Source organism: Oncorhynchus clarkii, chromosome 29, assembly GCF_045791955.1.
Source record: "Oncorhynchus clarkii lewisi isolate Uvic-CL-2024 chromosome 29, UVic_Ocla_1.0, whole genome shotgun sequence".
Lineage (NCBI taxonomy): Eukaryota > Metazoa > Chordata > Actinopteri > Salmoniformes > Salmonidae > Oncorhynchus > Oncorhynchus clarkii.
The window spans coordinates 40,280,677-40,295,676 of NC_092175.1; the positions used below are offsets into that span (position 1 = coordinate 40,280,677).

The 15,000-nt window shown below is 43.5% G+C and overlaps 1 protein-coding gene across 1 annotated transcript in view; it reads right to left on the reverse strand.

Moving 5' to 3' along the window:
- Positions 1-15,000, reverse strand: part of LOC139388376 (doublecortin-like kinase 1a) — a 276,508-nt gene that overhangs the window by 8,488 nt on the left and 253,020 nt on the right. Inside the window, exons 10-11 of the mRNA XM_071134993.1 lie at positions 6,092-6,238; positions 4-137 (exon numbers count right to left, since the gene is read on the reverse strand). Coding sequence (XP_070991094.1) covers positions 4-137; positions 6,092-6,238 — 281 coding nt within the window. The remainder of the gene's footprint in view (positions 1-3; positions 138-6,091; positions 6,239-15,000) is intronic.

Here is a 15,000-nt window from a genome sequence, read left to right on the forward strand (position 1 = left end):
TACCCTGTCTCTGCGATGATCTCTGGTGCTACATATGTGGGTGTTCCACAGACGGTGTAGAGGGGTCCATCTACTACGGTGGCCAGACCAAAGTCCCCCAACTTCAGACTCTTACTGCCATCAACATGCTCATACACCTGGAGAGGTGGGGAGAGAGGAGAGAGGGGAGAGGGGAGGAAATGAGAGGGGAGCGAAGGTGAGAGGAGAGGAGACGACAGGAGAGGGACAAGAGATGAGAGGGGAGAGAAGAGAGGGGAGGGGAGAGGAGAGAGGAGAGAGGGGAGGAGAGGAGAGGGGAGAGGAGAAGGGAGGATAGGAAAGGAAAGGGCAGGGGAGAGAGGGGAGGGGGAGGGAGAGGAGAGAAGAGGAGAGAGAGGAGGAGATGAGAGGGGAGGGGAGAGGGGAGGGGAGAGGAGAAGGGAGGAGAGGAAAGGAAAGGGGAGAGAGGGGAGGGGGAGGGAGAGGAGATAGGTGAGAGAGGGGAGGAGAGGAGAGAGGGGAGAGAGGAGAGGGGAGGAGATGAGAGGGGAGAGGAAAGGGCAGGGGAGAGAGGGGAGGGGGAGGGAGAGGAGAGGTGAGAGAGGTGAGACAGGGGAGAGAGGGAGGGGGAGGGAGAGGAGAGGAGAGAGGTGAGAGTGGGGAGGGGGAGGGAGAGGAGAGGAGAAGAGAGGAGAGGAGAGGAGAGGAGAGGAGAGGAGAGGAGATGAGAGGATAGGAGAGGAGAGGAGAGGGAGGGAGTGGTTAGGGAGGGGAGAGGTGAGAGGGGAGAGAGGAGAGGAGAGGAGAGAGAGGGGAGTGGTGAGAGAGGGGAGGGGTTAGGGAGAGAGCGAGAGAGAGGAGGTGAGAGAGGGGAGAGGTGAGGAGAGGAGAGGGGTTAGAATAACTGTGAGGAAGGGGTAGAGCTTAGCTGCCTAGAAATATAGTTTATTTCTATTACAATATATTTTCACATGGCCACTGTAACGCATCGAATACTTACAGTGAAATGTATTTATAGAACAGCACAAATGATTCAGTCATTTAGCTACTAAATGTAGGCATTCATTCTGACTGGTAAGATACGTTCAAGGTTAAAGGGCAACTCTGCCACTTTTAACATTTTAGTTGTTATTATTAAGTATTTAGTTATGGCCTACACAGTTTTAGTGTCATTTTATGATGTAATGTCTTTTGACTGTTCAGTCATGTGCAAAACTGGAAATTGCTTCTCTGTGACGTTTTCAATTAGGATCTCTGAGGATGACTAATAAAACAATGATGGCCATCAAATTCAGCCGTCTATGTAACCCTGTCAGTAGTTTCTGATCGTATTCAGCCATCTTTACAACCATGTCAGTAGTTTCTGATCGTATTCAGCCGTCTATGTAACCCTGTCAGTAGTTTCTGATCGTATTCAGCCATCTATACAACCCGTCTGTAGTTTCTGATCGTATTTTCTGTATCGTATACTTTGTGGGCTATACTCAGCCTTGTCTCAGGATGGTAAGTTGGTGGTTGAAGATGTCCCTCTAGTGGTGTGGCGGCTGTGCTTTGGCAAAGTGGGTGGGGTTATATCCTTCCTGTTTGGCCCTGTCCGGGGGTGTCCTCGGATGGGGCCACAGTGTCTCCTGACCCCTCCTGTCTCAGCCTCCAGTATTTATGCTGCAGTAGTTTATGTGTCGGGGGGCTAGGGTCAGTTTGTTATATCTGGAGTACTTCTCCTGTCCTATTCGGTGTCCTGTGTGAATCTAAGTGTGTGTTCTCTAATCCTCTCCTTCTCTCTTTCTTTCTCTCTCTCGGAGGACCATGCCCCAGGACTACCTGACATGATGACTCCTTGCTGTCCCCAGTCCACCTGGCCGTGCTGCTGCTCCAGTTTCAACTGTTCTGCCTTATCATTATTCGACCATGCTGGTCATTTATGAACATTTGAACATCTTGGCCATGTTCTGTTATAATCTCCACCCGGCACAGCCAGAAGAGGACTGGCCACCCCACATAGCCTGGTTCCTCTCTAGGTTTCTTCCTAGGTTTTGGCCTTTCTAGGGAGTTTTTCCTAGCCACCGTGCTTCTACACCTGCATTGCTTGCTGTTTGGGGTTTTAGGCTGGGTTTCTGTACAGCACTTTGAGATATCAGCTGATGTACGAAGGGCTATATAAATAAATTAGTAGTAGTTTCTGATCGTATTCAGCCATCTATACAACCCGTCTGTAGTTTCTGATCGTATTCAGCCATCTATACAACCCGTCAGTAGTTTCTGATCGTATTCAGCCATCTATACAACCCGTCTGTAGTTTCTGATCGTATTCAGCCATCTATACAACCCGTCTGTAGTTTCTGATCGTATTCAGCCATCTATACAACCCGTCAGTAGTTTCTGATCGTATTCAGCCATCTATACAACCCGTCTGTAGTTTCTGATCGTATTCAGCCATCTATACAACCCGTCAGTAGTTTCTGATTGTATTCAGCCATCTATACAACCCTGTCTGTAGTTTCTGATCGTATTCAGCCATCTATACAACCCTGTCTGTAGTTTCTGATCGTATTCAGCCATCTATACAACCCTGTCTGTAGTTTCTGATCGTATTCAGCCATCTATACAACCCTGTCTGTAGTTTCTGATCGTATTCAGCCATCTATACAACCCTGTCTGTAGTTTCTGATCGTATTCAGCCATCTATACAACCCTGTCTGTAGTTTCTGATCGTATTCAGCCATCTATACAACCCTGTCTGTAGTTTCTGATCGTATTCAGCCATCTATATAACCCGTCTCTAGTTTCTGATCGTATTGGATCTCCCTTCGTCTAATAACATCTGGAAATATTTTAAATAGACACTCAAAAACTCATAGAATAATATCTCCAGTTCTGGTGGCCGTTGTACAGTTTCCAAACAGCCTGTATTTAGCACACAGCGTTGTCGGATGGTTGCTTGGACAGTCGCTAAGGCTTGGGGGTTGGCTAAATTTAAACTCTGCTGTTATTGTTACAAACACTATTATTTTGGATGTAGTTGTTGGGATAGCTTGCATGCTAGATAACCATCATATACAGTGACTTATATTAGCATTTTGTTAGCATCTAAATTCAATTTAATTTTGTGTGTGTGAGGAGGGGTGTAATGCAGATGACAATGACATGAACGTACTGTATATTCAGCAGGGTAGTTAAACATTTTAGATGGTAGGATACAATTCTGAGGGTAGGCTACATTTCAGAGGGTAGGATACATTTCAGAGGATAGGATACATTTCAGAGGGTAGAATACATTTTAGAGGGTAGGATATATTTTAGAGGGTAGGATACATTTTAGAGGGTAGGATACATTTCAGAGGGTAGGATACATTTTAGGGGGTATAATATATTTTAGAGGGTAGGATATACTTCAGAGGGTAGGATACATTTCAGAGGGTAGGATACATTTCAGAGGGTAGGATACATTTTAGAGGGTAGGATACATTTCAGAGGGTAGGATACATTTTAGAGGATGGGATACTTTTCAGAGGGTAGGATATATTTCAGAGGGTAGGATACATTTTAGAGGGTAGGATACTTTTCAGAGGGTAGGATACATTTTAGAGGGTAGGATGCATTTCAGAGGGTAGGATATATTTCAGAGGGTAGGATACAATTCTGAGGGTAGGATACATTTCAGAGGGTAGGCTACATTTCAGAGGGTAGGATACATTTCAGAGGGTAGGATACATTTCAGAGGGTAGAATACATTTCAGAGGGTAGGATACATTTCAGAGGGTAGGATACATTTCAGAGGGTAGGATACATTTTAGAGGGTAGGATACATTTCAGAGGGTAGGATACATTTTAGAGGATGGGATACTTTTCAGAGGGTAGGATATATTTCAGAGGGTAGGATACATTTTAGAGGGTAGGATACTTTTCAGAGGGTAGGATACATTTTAGAGGGTAGGATGCATTTCAGAGGGTAGGATATATTTCAGAGGGTAGGATACAATTCTGAGGGTAGGATACATTTCAGAGGGTAGGATACAATTCTGAGGGTAGGCTACATTTCAGAGGGTAGGATACATTTCAGAGGGTAGGATACATTTCAGAGGGTAGAATACATTTCAGAGGGTAGGATACATTTCAGAGGGTAGGCTACATTTCAGAGGGTAGGCTACATTTCAGAGGGTAGGATACATTTCAGAGGGTAGGATACATTTCAGAGGGTAGGATACATTTCAGAGGGTAGGATGCATTTCAGAGGGTAGGCTACATTTCAGAGGGTAGGCTACATTTCAGAGGGTAGGATACATTTCAGAGGGTAGGATACATTTCAGAGGGTAGGATACATTTCAGAGGGTAGGATACATTTCAGAGGGTAGGATACATTTCAGAGGGTAGGATACATTTCAGAGGGTAGGATACATTTCAGAGGGTAGGCTACATTTCAGAGGGTAGGATACATTTCAGAGGGTAGGATACAATTCTGAGGGTAGGATACATTTCAGAGGGTAGGATACATTTCAGAGGGTAGGATACATTTCAGAGGGTAGGATACATTTCAGAGGGTAGGATACATTTTCTTCTGATTCTCTGTAATAATAATAATGGTGTGTGAATAATAATGAATTTTCTGTTTTAAAGTGGTGTCTTGCATCATTCAACACAATAGAACAACATATTTAGTCACTTCCTTGTCTGAAAGACAAGTGGATAAAACAGGTTCATGTCAAGCCCTGCATGGTTCCAACATCGAATGGAACACCACACATTGGCTGCTACTGTAGGCTGAACGATAAAATAGTTATTTCCATGTTAAAATGTTATGGGATGCATTTTCTCCATTGTTGTTGATGGTGGGCCACACGGGTAGGCCTATATGATGATCAAATAGCCACAGTAGCCTACTTGTGCACTGATAAAATTGTAACTTAAAGCAGGTACAGCCTCAGTGTTCACAGTAAATGCGCCCCCGGAAGTTGCACAGAATTTTCACAACGATGAAGTTTGATCTCAGCTGACCAAAACTGTGCTTAGTGCCAAAATACATTAGAGGGAATATTGAACATATCTGGTGTGAGCTCACTAGTGTTCGTGTAATGTGTTTAAACAAACATATGCTTCCAGCACGCGTGCGTGCGTGCGTGCGTGTGTGTGTGCGTGCGTGCGTGCGTGTGTGTGTGTGTGTGCGTGCGTGCGTGTGTGTGTGTGCATGTGAAGAAGTGTTGAGAGGACAAGTGCATAAAAGAGAGAGAGGGAGATGCGAAGATACCGATGTAGGATCTTAATTTGAGCCGATTTGCTACAGCAGGAAAATAGTCCTGCAGCAACGGGAAATGTGAATCATAATTAACATGGAGGGGTTGATCCAAACTTTAGAAGCCTTTTAAAACTCAAATACACTAGAAGTTTGCAATTCTTAGAAACAAAAATACGGATCAAATTAAGATCCTACATCTGTTAAGAGACAGACAGGAGGAGGGGGAACGACTGCATCATTGCAGGGGTGAGTCATGTTTCTCTCTCTCCTACTCAGAACGAGTGATATCACTACATCACTTCATCACTCAGAGAGAAAGAGAGTGTTTATATTTATGTATTTTCTCTTCCTTGTAATTCTAACTATGTGCACATCGTTACAACACTGGATATAGACGTAATATGACATTTGAAATGTCTTTATTCTTTTGGGTTTGTATTATTTACTGTAGATTTTTTTTTAAATAGTTTATTTCACTTTTGTTTATTATCTATTTCACCTGCTTTGGTCATGTAAACAATATGATTCCCATGTCAATAAAGCAGCTTTAAATTGAAATTGAATGGATTGCACCATATTCAAAGAGTTTATCTATTAACAGTGACGCATCAAACCCTTTCAGTGATGAGACTACTGACGATGCGATTACGGATCCCACGACACACACACTCTCTCTCTCTCTCTCTCTCTCTCTCTCTCTCTCTCTCTCTCTCTCTCTCTCACTCACTCACTCACTCACTCACTCACTCACTCACTCACTCACTCACTCACTCACTCACTCACTCACTCACTCACTCACTCACTCACTCACTCACTCACACACACACACACACACACACACACACACACACACACACACACACACACACACACCTATCTTACCAGTAGGTTTTCTGGTTTGATGTCTCTGTGTACGATGTTGAGGCTGTGGAGGTATTTGATAGCGTTGGCCAGGTTGTACAGCATCCCGCTGGCGTCCCTCTCTGTGTATCTGTTAGTGGACGTGATGGCATCGAACAGATCGCCCCCCTGTGGAAAACACAAAGAATTACATGCAACAATATTAATACAATCCCAATACCGTACCACAGTATGAGTCATAATAAACCTTAAAACCGGTCAAACAGAGAAATAGGTCCAGTCGTTTTTTCCCACCATTTTTTTTTTCCACATAGGGGATTTTGGAAACATTTAAAATAAGGGCTGTGTTTTGTGTAGGGTGTCGTTTTGATTACTGTGTAAATCTCCCTGCGACAAGGTGACTTTTGTCAACAGGTAAACAACTTGTTTGCGTGTGAGTGTGAAGCAGAGTCCCGAGCAGTGTTCAGTGTTCAGTGTTCAGTGTTCAGTGTTCACGCCTTACAAAAGTAACGCATTACATAAACACATTACTATTATGAGTCACGGAGCAAAGTACCGCGTTCTGTTTTTTTTTTCAAATTGGGTGAAATGTATTTCTTTATTTAACTGTTATTACAGTTATTTTCAGAATCATATCAGAATCGTATCTCTACCGGGCGTGTTTCCAGGATCCGATCTCGACTTGTTTCCTCATTTAGTCCTCGAGCGGAGAACGGCCGTTTGGAGAAGCGTCATGACGGCCGCTGTCCATGGAAATGTATAGAGGACGAACCTCTTAATAGTAAAACTAAAGCAATAATGACAAATGGCAACAGACATAATAAAGTTATTAGTAATTTATTTAATATTATCCAGAGGGCAGCGAGAAACCAGAAACCCGTTTTAGTCAATATGGAAAACATGTCCGTGATATATTTTAACAAGTACATTGAGAAAGCTCCTGTAAAATATACAAAATAACCTCAGATTATATACATGAAAACTCACTATTGTTTACAGGTAATGTGGTACTAAGCCTTTCTACAGTCAAATATAATTATATATTATGTTATATTATAACATTTTCATGTATATAATCTGAGGTTATTTTGTATATTTTACAGGAGCTTTCTCAATGTACTTGTTAAAATATATCACGGACATGTTTTCCATATTGACTAAAACGGGTTTCTGGTTTCTCGCTTCCCTCTGGATAATCTTATTACAAAATATACCATCAAACATTAATCACATATATTCAACTTTGTAAATGCAGAGTTCTTGATGAACAATAGTGAGTTATTACAAAATATACCATCAAACATTAATCACATATATTCAACTTTGTACATGCAGAGGTCTTGATGAACAGCTGAGGTCCTGATGAACAGCTGAGGTCCAGATGAACAGCTGAGGTCTTGATGAACAGCTGAGGTCTTGATGAACAGCTGAGGTCTTGATGAACAGCTGAGGTCTTGATGAACAGCTGAGGTCTTGATGACCAGCTGAGGTCTTGATGAACAGCTGAGGTCTTGATGACCAGCTGAGGTCTTGATGAACAGCTGAGATCCGGATGAAGAGCTGAGGTCTTGATGAACAGCTGAGGTCTTGATGAACAGCTGAGATCTTGATGAACAGCTGAGGTCCTGATGAACAGCTGAGGTCCAGATGAACAGCTGAGGTCTTGATGAACAGCTGAGGTCCTGATGAACAGCTGAGGTCCAGATGAACAGCTGAGGTCTTGATGAACAGCTGAGGTCTTGATGAACAGCTGAGGTCTTGATGAACAGCTGAGGTCTTGATGAACAGCTGAGGTCTTGATGACCAGCTGAGGTCTTGATGAACAGCTGAGGTCTTGATGACCAGCTGAGGTCTTGATGAACAGCTGAGATCCGGATGAAGAGCTGAGGTCTTGATGAACAGCTGAGGTCTTGATGAACAGCTGAGATCTTGATGAACAGCTGAGGTCCAGATGAACAGCTGAGGTCTTGATGAACAGCTGAGGTCTTGATGAACAGCTGAGGTCTTGATGAACAGCTGAGGTCCAGATGAACAGCTGAGGTCCTGATGAACAGCTGAGGTCCAGATGAACAGCTGAGGTCTTGATGACCAGCTGAGGTCTTGATGAACAGCTGAGGTCTTGATGAACAGCTGAGGTCTTGATGAACAGCTGAGGTCCAGATGAACAGCTGAGGTCCTGATGAACAGCTGAGGTCTTGATGACCAGCTGAGGTCTTGATGAACAGCTGAGGTCTTGATGAACAGCTGAGGTCCAGATGAACAGCTGAGGTCCTGATGAACAGCTGAGGTCCAGATGAACAGCTGAGGTCCAGATGAACAGCTGAGGTCTTGATGAACAGCTGAGGTCTTGATGAACAGCTGAGGTCCAGATGAACAGCTGAGGTCCTGATGAACAGCCGAGATCTTGATGAACAGCTGGGATCCGGATGAACAGCTGAGGTCCAGATGAACAGCTGAGGTCTTGATGAACAGCTGAGGTCTTGATGAACAGCTGAGGTCTTGATGAACAGCTGAGGTCCAGATGAACAGCTGAGGTCCTGATGAACAGCTGAGGTCCAGATGAACAGCTGAGGTCTTGATGACCAGCTGAGGTCTTGATGAACAGCTGAGGTCTTGATGAACAGCTGAGGTCCAGATGAACAGCTGAGGTCCTGATGAACAGCTGAGGTCCAGATGAACAGCTGAGGTCCAGATGAACAGCTGAGGTCTTGATGAACAGCTGAGGTCTTGATGAACAGCTGAGGTCCAGATGAACAGCTGAGGTCCTGATGAACAGCCGAGATCTTGATGAACAGCTGGGATCCGGATGAACAGCTGAGGTCCAGATGAACAGCTGAGGTCTTGATGAACAGCTGAGGTCTTGATGAACAGCTGGGATCTTGATGAACAGCTGGGATCCGGATGAACAGCTGAGATCTTGATGAACAGCTGAGATCTTGATGACCAGCTGAGGTTTTGATGAACAGCTGAGTGGTAGAATTAGGTGTATTCAGCTATTTTAACAAAAAGCCTAAATAACCTTGAGGCTCGTCAATACAAAACAGAATGGTCAAAATAGCCTCTTCCCGGTAGGCGAACCCAGGTTATGAACCCTTCCAATCCCAGGGCGGTAACACTAACTGTTAGGCTACGCACCCTTTTATAGATACACTATATGTACATAAGTATGTTGACACCCCTTCAAATTAGTGTATTCAGCTATTTCAGCCATACCCGTTGCTGACAGGTGTGTAAAATCGAGCACACAGTCATGCAATCTCTCTTGACTTACATTGGAAGTAGAAGGGCCTTACTGAAGAGCTTGAATGAAAGAGCGGGAAGACTGAGGAACAAAAAGATTTTGTGGCGTTACTGAAGAGCTCAGTGACTTTCAATGTGGCACCGTCATAGAATGCCGCCTTTCCAACAAGACAGTTTGTCAAATTTCGGCCCTGCTAGAGCTGCCCCGGTCAACTATAAGTGCTTAATGAATAAGGTAAGGGATAGAATTTGCTCTGGATTTTCTATTGTCTGTTCTGGTGTGTGCTAGATTATAAATCGCGTGGCAGTTTCCCAATGTTCCCAATGTTTGGTGTATCTAACTGGCCATAATAGCAGCAAAGGATATTCGCTAGCTAATATGTTTGTTCTCTGATTACATGCAAGTGTCCAGGTCAGACGTTTATACAGATGACTTCAGTCGTATGAAAAATATTCCGTAGCAAAATATACTTACCTTAACTAGCTAGCTACAGCTGCTAGCCTTCTACTAGCTAGCTACAGCTGCTAGCCTTCTACTAGCTAGCTACAGCTGCTAGCCTTCTACTAGCTAGCTGAAACTCTTGAACCCCGGTTTCAGAACTTGAAAAGAACTGAAAATAAGTTAGCATTGTCAGAAATTCTCGAAAATGTAGCACTTTGTTGGTTCTCTAATGGGCTGAAATGTGGTAAATTGTGAATTTAATTTAAAAAACTGTGGCACCTACAAATGTATTCAGTCCAAATTGATCTAACGGTCACCTGATGGACTCTGTAGCCTTTTAATCTGACGTCTAGAATTTGAGTTAGGTTTGGGGAAAACATTGATTGACGACCCCAATGCTAACAACCTTGTAAAAAAAAATCCGGTATAGTTGTTCTCGGTAATGGCCGGACAGAGCATGGCGAGAGGCTGGGAATGTGTTGTGTACCTCCAATCAAGTTGATTGGCAATTTTCATCGACACTGGCCTCATATTGGCTTAGACATGATGGTAGGGAGAATTGAGTTTAATATTGTGCTTCAACCAATACATACTATAGTCTTGCAAACTAGTGCGACTATAATGCATACACAAGTGAAGCAGAAGCTTAAAATAGGGCCTGGTTTCACACAGACTGACACACACACTGAGACTCACAGGCTTAGAGACACACAGTCATTAAAATGAGAAAACTGTCAAGTCTCCTCTTGTAACTGTGCTGCCTTCCTCAATCACTCACTTCTCTGTATCTCTCTCTCTCTCTCTCTTTGCCTTCCTCTCTCTGTCTCTCACTCTCTCTCTTTGTCCCTGTGTTGTGAGGATTGACACCGGAGACAGGAAGCAGGTACAAGGAGAAAATTGAATGAATAACGGACATAAAACAGGACAGGAACAGCGTCTGGACAGGGGACAAAGTAACAACATCAATGCTGACACAGGGAACAAACAGAGGAACAGACAGATAAAGGGGAGGCAATCAAATAGTGAATGAGTTCAAGTGGGTCAAATGAGGCGCTGGTGCGCGTAACGAAGGGGACAGGTGGACGTAACGAAGGGGACAGGTGGGCGTAACGAAGGGGACAGGTGTGTGTAACGAAGGGGACAGGTGTATGTAACGAAGGGGACAGGTGTGCGTAACGAAGGGGACAGGTGTATGTAACGAAGGGGACAGGTGTGTGAAACGAAGGGGACAGGTGTGTGTAACGAAGGGGACAGGTGGGCGTAACGAAGGGGACAGGTGTATGTAACGAAGGGGACAGGTGTGTGTAACGAAGGGGACAGGTGTATGTAACGAAGGGGACAGGTGGGCGTAACAAAGGGGACAGGTGTGTGTAACGAAGGGGACAGGTTGTGTAACGAAGGGGACAGGTGTGTGTAATGAAGGGGACAGGTGTATGTAATGAAGGGGACAGGTGTGTGTAATGAAGGGGACAGGTGTGTGTAACGAAGGGGACAGGTGTGCGTAACAAAGGGGACAGGTGTGTGTAATTAAGGGGACAGGTGTGTGTAATGAAGGGGACAGGTGTGTGTAATGAAGGGGGCAGGTGTTTGTAACGAAGGGGACAGGTGTGTGTAACGAAGGGGACAGGTGTGTGTAATGAAGGGGACAGGTGTGTGTAACGAAGGGGACAGGTGTATGTAATGAAGGGGACAGGTGGGCGTAACGAAGGGGACAGGTGTGTGTAACGAAGGGGACAGGTGTGCGTAATGATAGGCAGTCTGCCGCACTCGAGCGATAGAGAGGGAGAGCGGGAGCAGGCGTTATATGTGTTGCCTTTTCCTCAACCTCCCTCTCTCTTTCTCTCATCCCCATATTTACCCTCTGTCCCTCTCTCTCTCATCCCCATATTTACTCTCTTTCTCTCATCCCCATATTTACTCTCTTTCTCTCATCCCCATATTTACTTTCTTTCTCTCATCCCCATATTTACTCTCTTTCTCTCATCCCCATATTTACCCTCTGTCCCTCTCTCTTTCTCTCATCCCCATATTTACCCTCTGTCCCTCTCTCTTTCTCTCATCCCCATATTTACCCTCTGTCCCTCTCTCTTTCTCTCATCCCCATATTTACTCTCTTTCTCTCATCCCCATATTTACTCTCTGTCCCTCTCTCTTTCTCTCCCTCTCTCTTTCTCTCATCCCCATATTTACCCTCTGTCCCTCTCTCTTTCTCTCCCTCTCTCTTTCTCTCATCCCCATATTTACTCTCTTTCTCTCATCCCCACATTTACCCTCTGTCCCTCTCTTTTTCTCTCCCTCTCTCTTTCTCTCATCCCCATATTTACTCTCTTTCTCTCATCCCCACATTTACCCTCTGTCCCTCTCTTTTTCTCTCCCTCTCTCTTTCTCTCATCCCCATATTTACCCTCTGTCTTTCTCTCTCTCTCTCTCATGTTATCTTTCTATTTTTTATCGAAGCTCTTCCTCTCTCTCTCTCTCTGTCAGTTTGTTACCTCTCTCCTCTAAACTTCCTCTCTCTCTCTCTGTCAGTTTGTTACCTCTCTCCTCTCCTCTTTCTCCCTTTCTCAATGTGACTCTCTTTTGCTATATTTTTCTCTCTCTCTCTACTCCTCTCCTCTTCCTCTTCCTCTTTCTCTCTCTCTCTCTATTTCTCTTTCTCTCTCTCTACTCCCCTCTTCTTCCTCTCTCTCTATCTCTACTCCTCTCTCTCTCTCTACTCCTCTCCTCTTCCTCTCTCTACTCCTCTTGTCTTCCTCTCTCTCTCTCTCTCTCTCACTCATTCCCTCTATCCATCTCTACTCCTCATCATCCCTTTCTGTGTGTGTAGGTCTTGCTCCAGGCATAAGAGGTTGCTTAGGGCACTTGACCTCTAGGGCCCTCGACCAAAAAATAAATATATATACTGTGCCTTCAGAAAGCATTCATACCCCTTGACTTAATCCACATTTTGTTGTGTTACAGCCTGAATTCAAAATGGCTAAAATATATTGTTTTTAATTGGCCATCTACACACAACACTTAATAATGACAAAATATTTATTTTTTTTAGAAATGTTAGCAAATTTATTGAAAATTAAATACAAAATATTTAATTTACTTAAGTATTCACACCCAGTATTCACACCCAGTATTCACACCCAGTATTCACACCCAGTATTCACACCCAGTATTCACACCCAGTATTCACACCCAAAATCACCTTTGGCAGCAATTACAGCCGTGAGTCTTTCTGGGTAAGTCTCTAAGAACTTTCCTCACCTGGAATAGACAATATTTGCACATTTATTTATTGTTATTCTTCAAGCTCTGTCAATTTGGTTGTTGATCGTTGCTAGACAGCCTTTTTCAAGTCTCGCCATAGATTTTCTAATTGATTTAAGTCAAAACTGTAACTCGGCCACTCAGGAACATTCACTGTCTTCTTGTTAAGCAACTCCAGTGTATATTTGGCCTTGTGTTTTAAGTTATTGTCCTGCTGAAAGGTGAATTTGTCTCCCAGTGTCTTGTGGAAGAGCAAACCAGGTTTTCCTCTAGGTTTTGACCTGTGCTTATCTCCACTACGTTTCTATTTATCCTACAAAACTTCCCAGTCCTTAACGATGACAAGCATACCCATAACACGATGCAGCCACCACCATGGTTGAAAATATGAAGAGTGGTACTCAGTGATGTACTGTGGTACTTCGTATTCAGGGCAAAGTTAATTTCTTTGCCACAATTTCAATTTCGCTTTAATGCCTTTAATACCTTGTTAATGCATGTTTTGGAATATTATTATTCGGTAGCTTCCTTCATTTCACTCTGTCATTTAGGTTAGTATTGTAGAGAAACTACAATGACGATCCATCCTCAGTTTTCTTCTATCACAGCCATTAAACTCTGTAACTGTTTTATAGTCCCCATTGCCCTCTCTCCGACAACTGAGTTAGGAAGGACACATGTGTCTTTGTAGTGACTGGGAGTATTGATACAACATCCAAAGTGTAATTCATAACTTCACCGTGTTCAAAGGGATATTTAATGTCTACTTTTTAAAATATTTGTTTTACCCCATCTACCATTAGGTGTCCTTCTTTGTCAGACATTTGAAAACCTCCCTGGTTCTTTATGGTTGAATCTGTGTTTGCAATTCGCTGCTGGACTGTGGGGCTTTACAGATAACGTCCAGAGACGAGGTAGTCATTCAACAATCATGTTAAACACTACTAATGCACAAAGAGTGAGTCCATGCAACTTATTATGGGACCTGTTAAGCAAATATTTACTCCTGAACTTATTCAGGCCATGACAAAGGGGCTGAATATTTATTGACTCAAGACATTTCAGCATTTCATTTTTTTATTCATTTGAAAAAATGTCTAAAAACATAATTCCACTTTGACATGATGGGGGTATTGTGTGTAGACCAGTGACACAACATTCAGGGGTGTGGAGAGTTTCTGAAGGAAACACAAACCCAAAGACACATTATGAACGAGATGCATCACTGGTCAGGAACTCAGTCGGGTTCTCAACTTATCGTTGAGAGTTAGAACAGTGGAATACACAAGGTGCAATGTCGCAATGTCGCAATGTCACAATGTTGAAATGTCGCAATGTCGAAATGTCGACATTTTTCTCTTGTCTTGTCAGTCCAGGGGACCTTGACATCCAGGAGGCCCCCATTGATAGTGTTATTCATTCTCACTCAGATATCAAACTAACATGACATGAGTCATGGTAAAATGTGTAAAATTTTAGGAAATGTGCTATAAAAAAGCAAAAAAATTCTCTCCGCCCCATGGCAAAATGAGTAGAATTGCAGGAAATGTGTTACTAAAATGCACGATTTTCTCTCCGCCCCGTGGCAAAACGTGTAGAAGAGGGGCTGCCTGGATCTTTAATTTAATGACCCTCGCTCCCTTCGGGCTCAACGCAGACTTTGATCTGAAGCCATTCTTGTGATTATTGTGACTTTGGCTGATGTAGTCTAAATGAATTTATGATCGTATGCTATCCATTTGTTTTTTGTATATTGTTCTTTGCATGTCATTTTAATATTTGAGAATTAACCAATGATATTAGGCCATACTTGGCCATGATTACAGACACCTGTGTCTTTTGACACTATATAAACGAGTCACCCTGTTTGCGATTATGCCCAGATGAAGACAGCTTGCCTGTCGAAACGTTGGACATTACATTTTTGCATCTGAACTCTTAGTGTGGCTCTCCTTTATTTTAAACTATTCCACCCCCCCATTGCCTA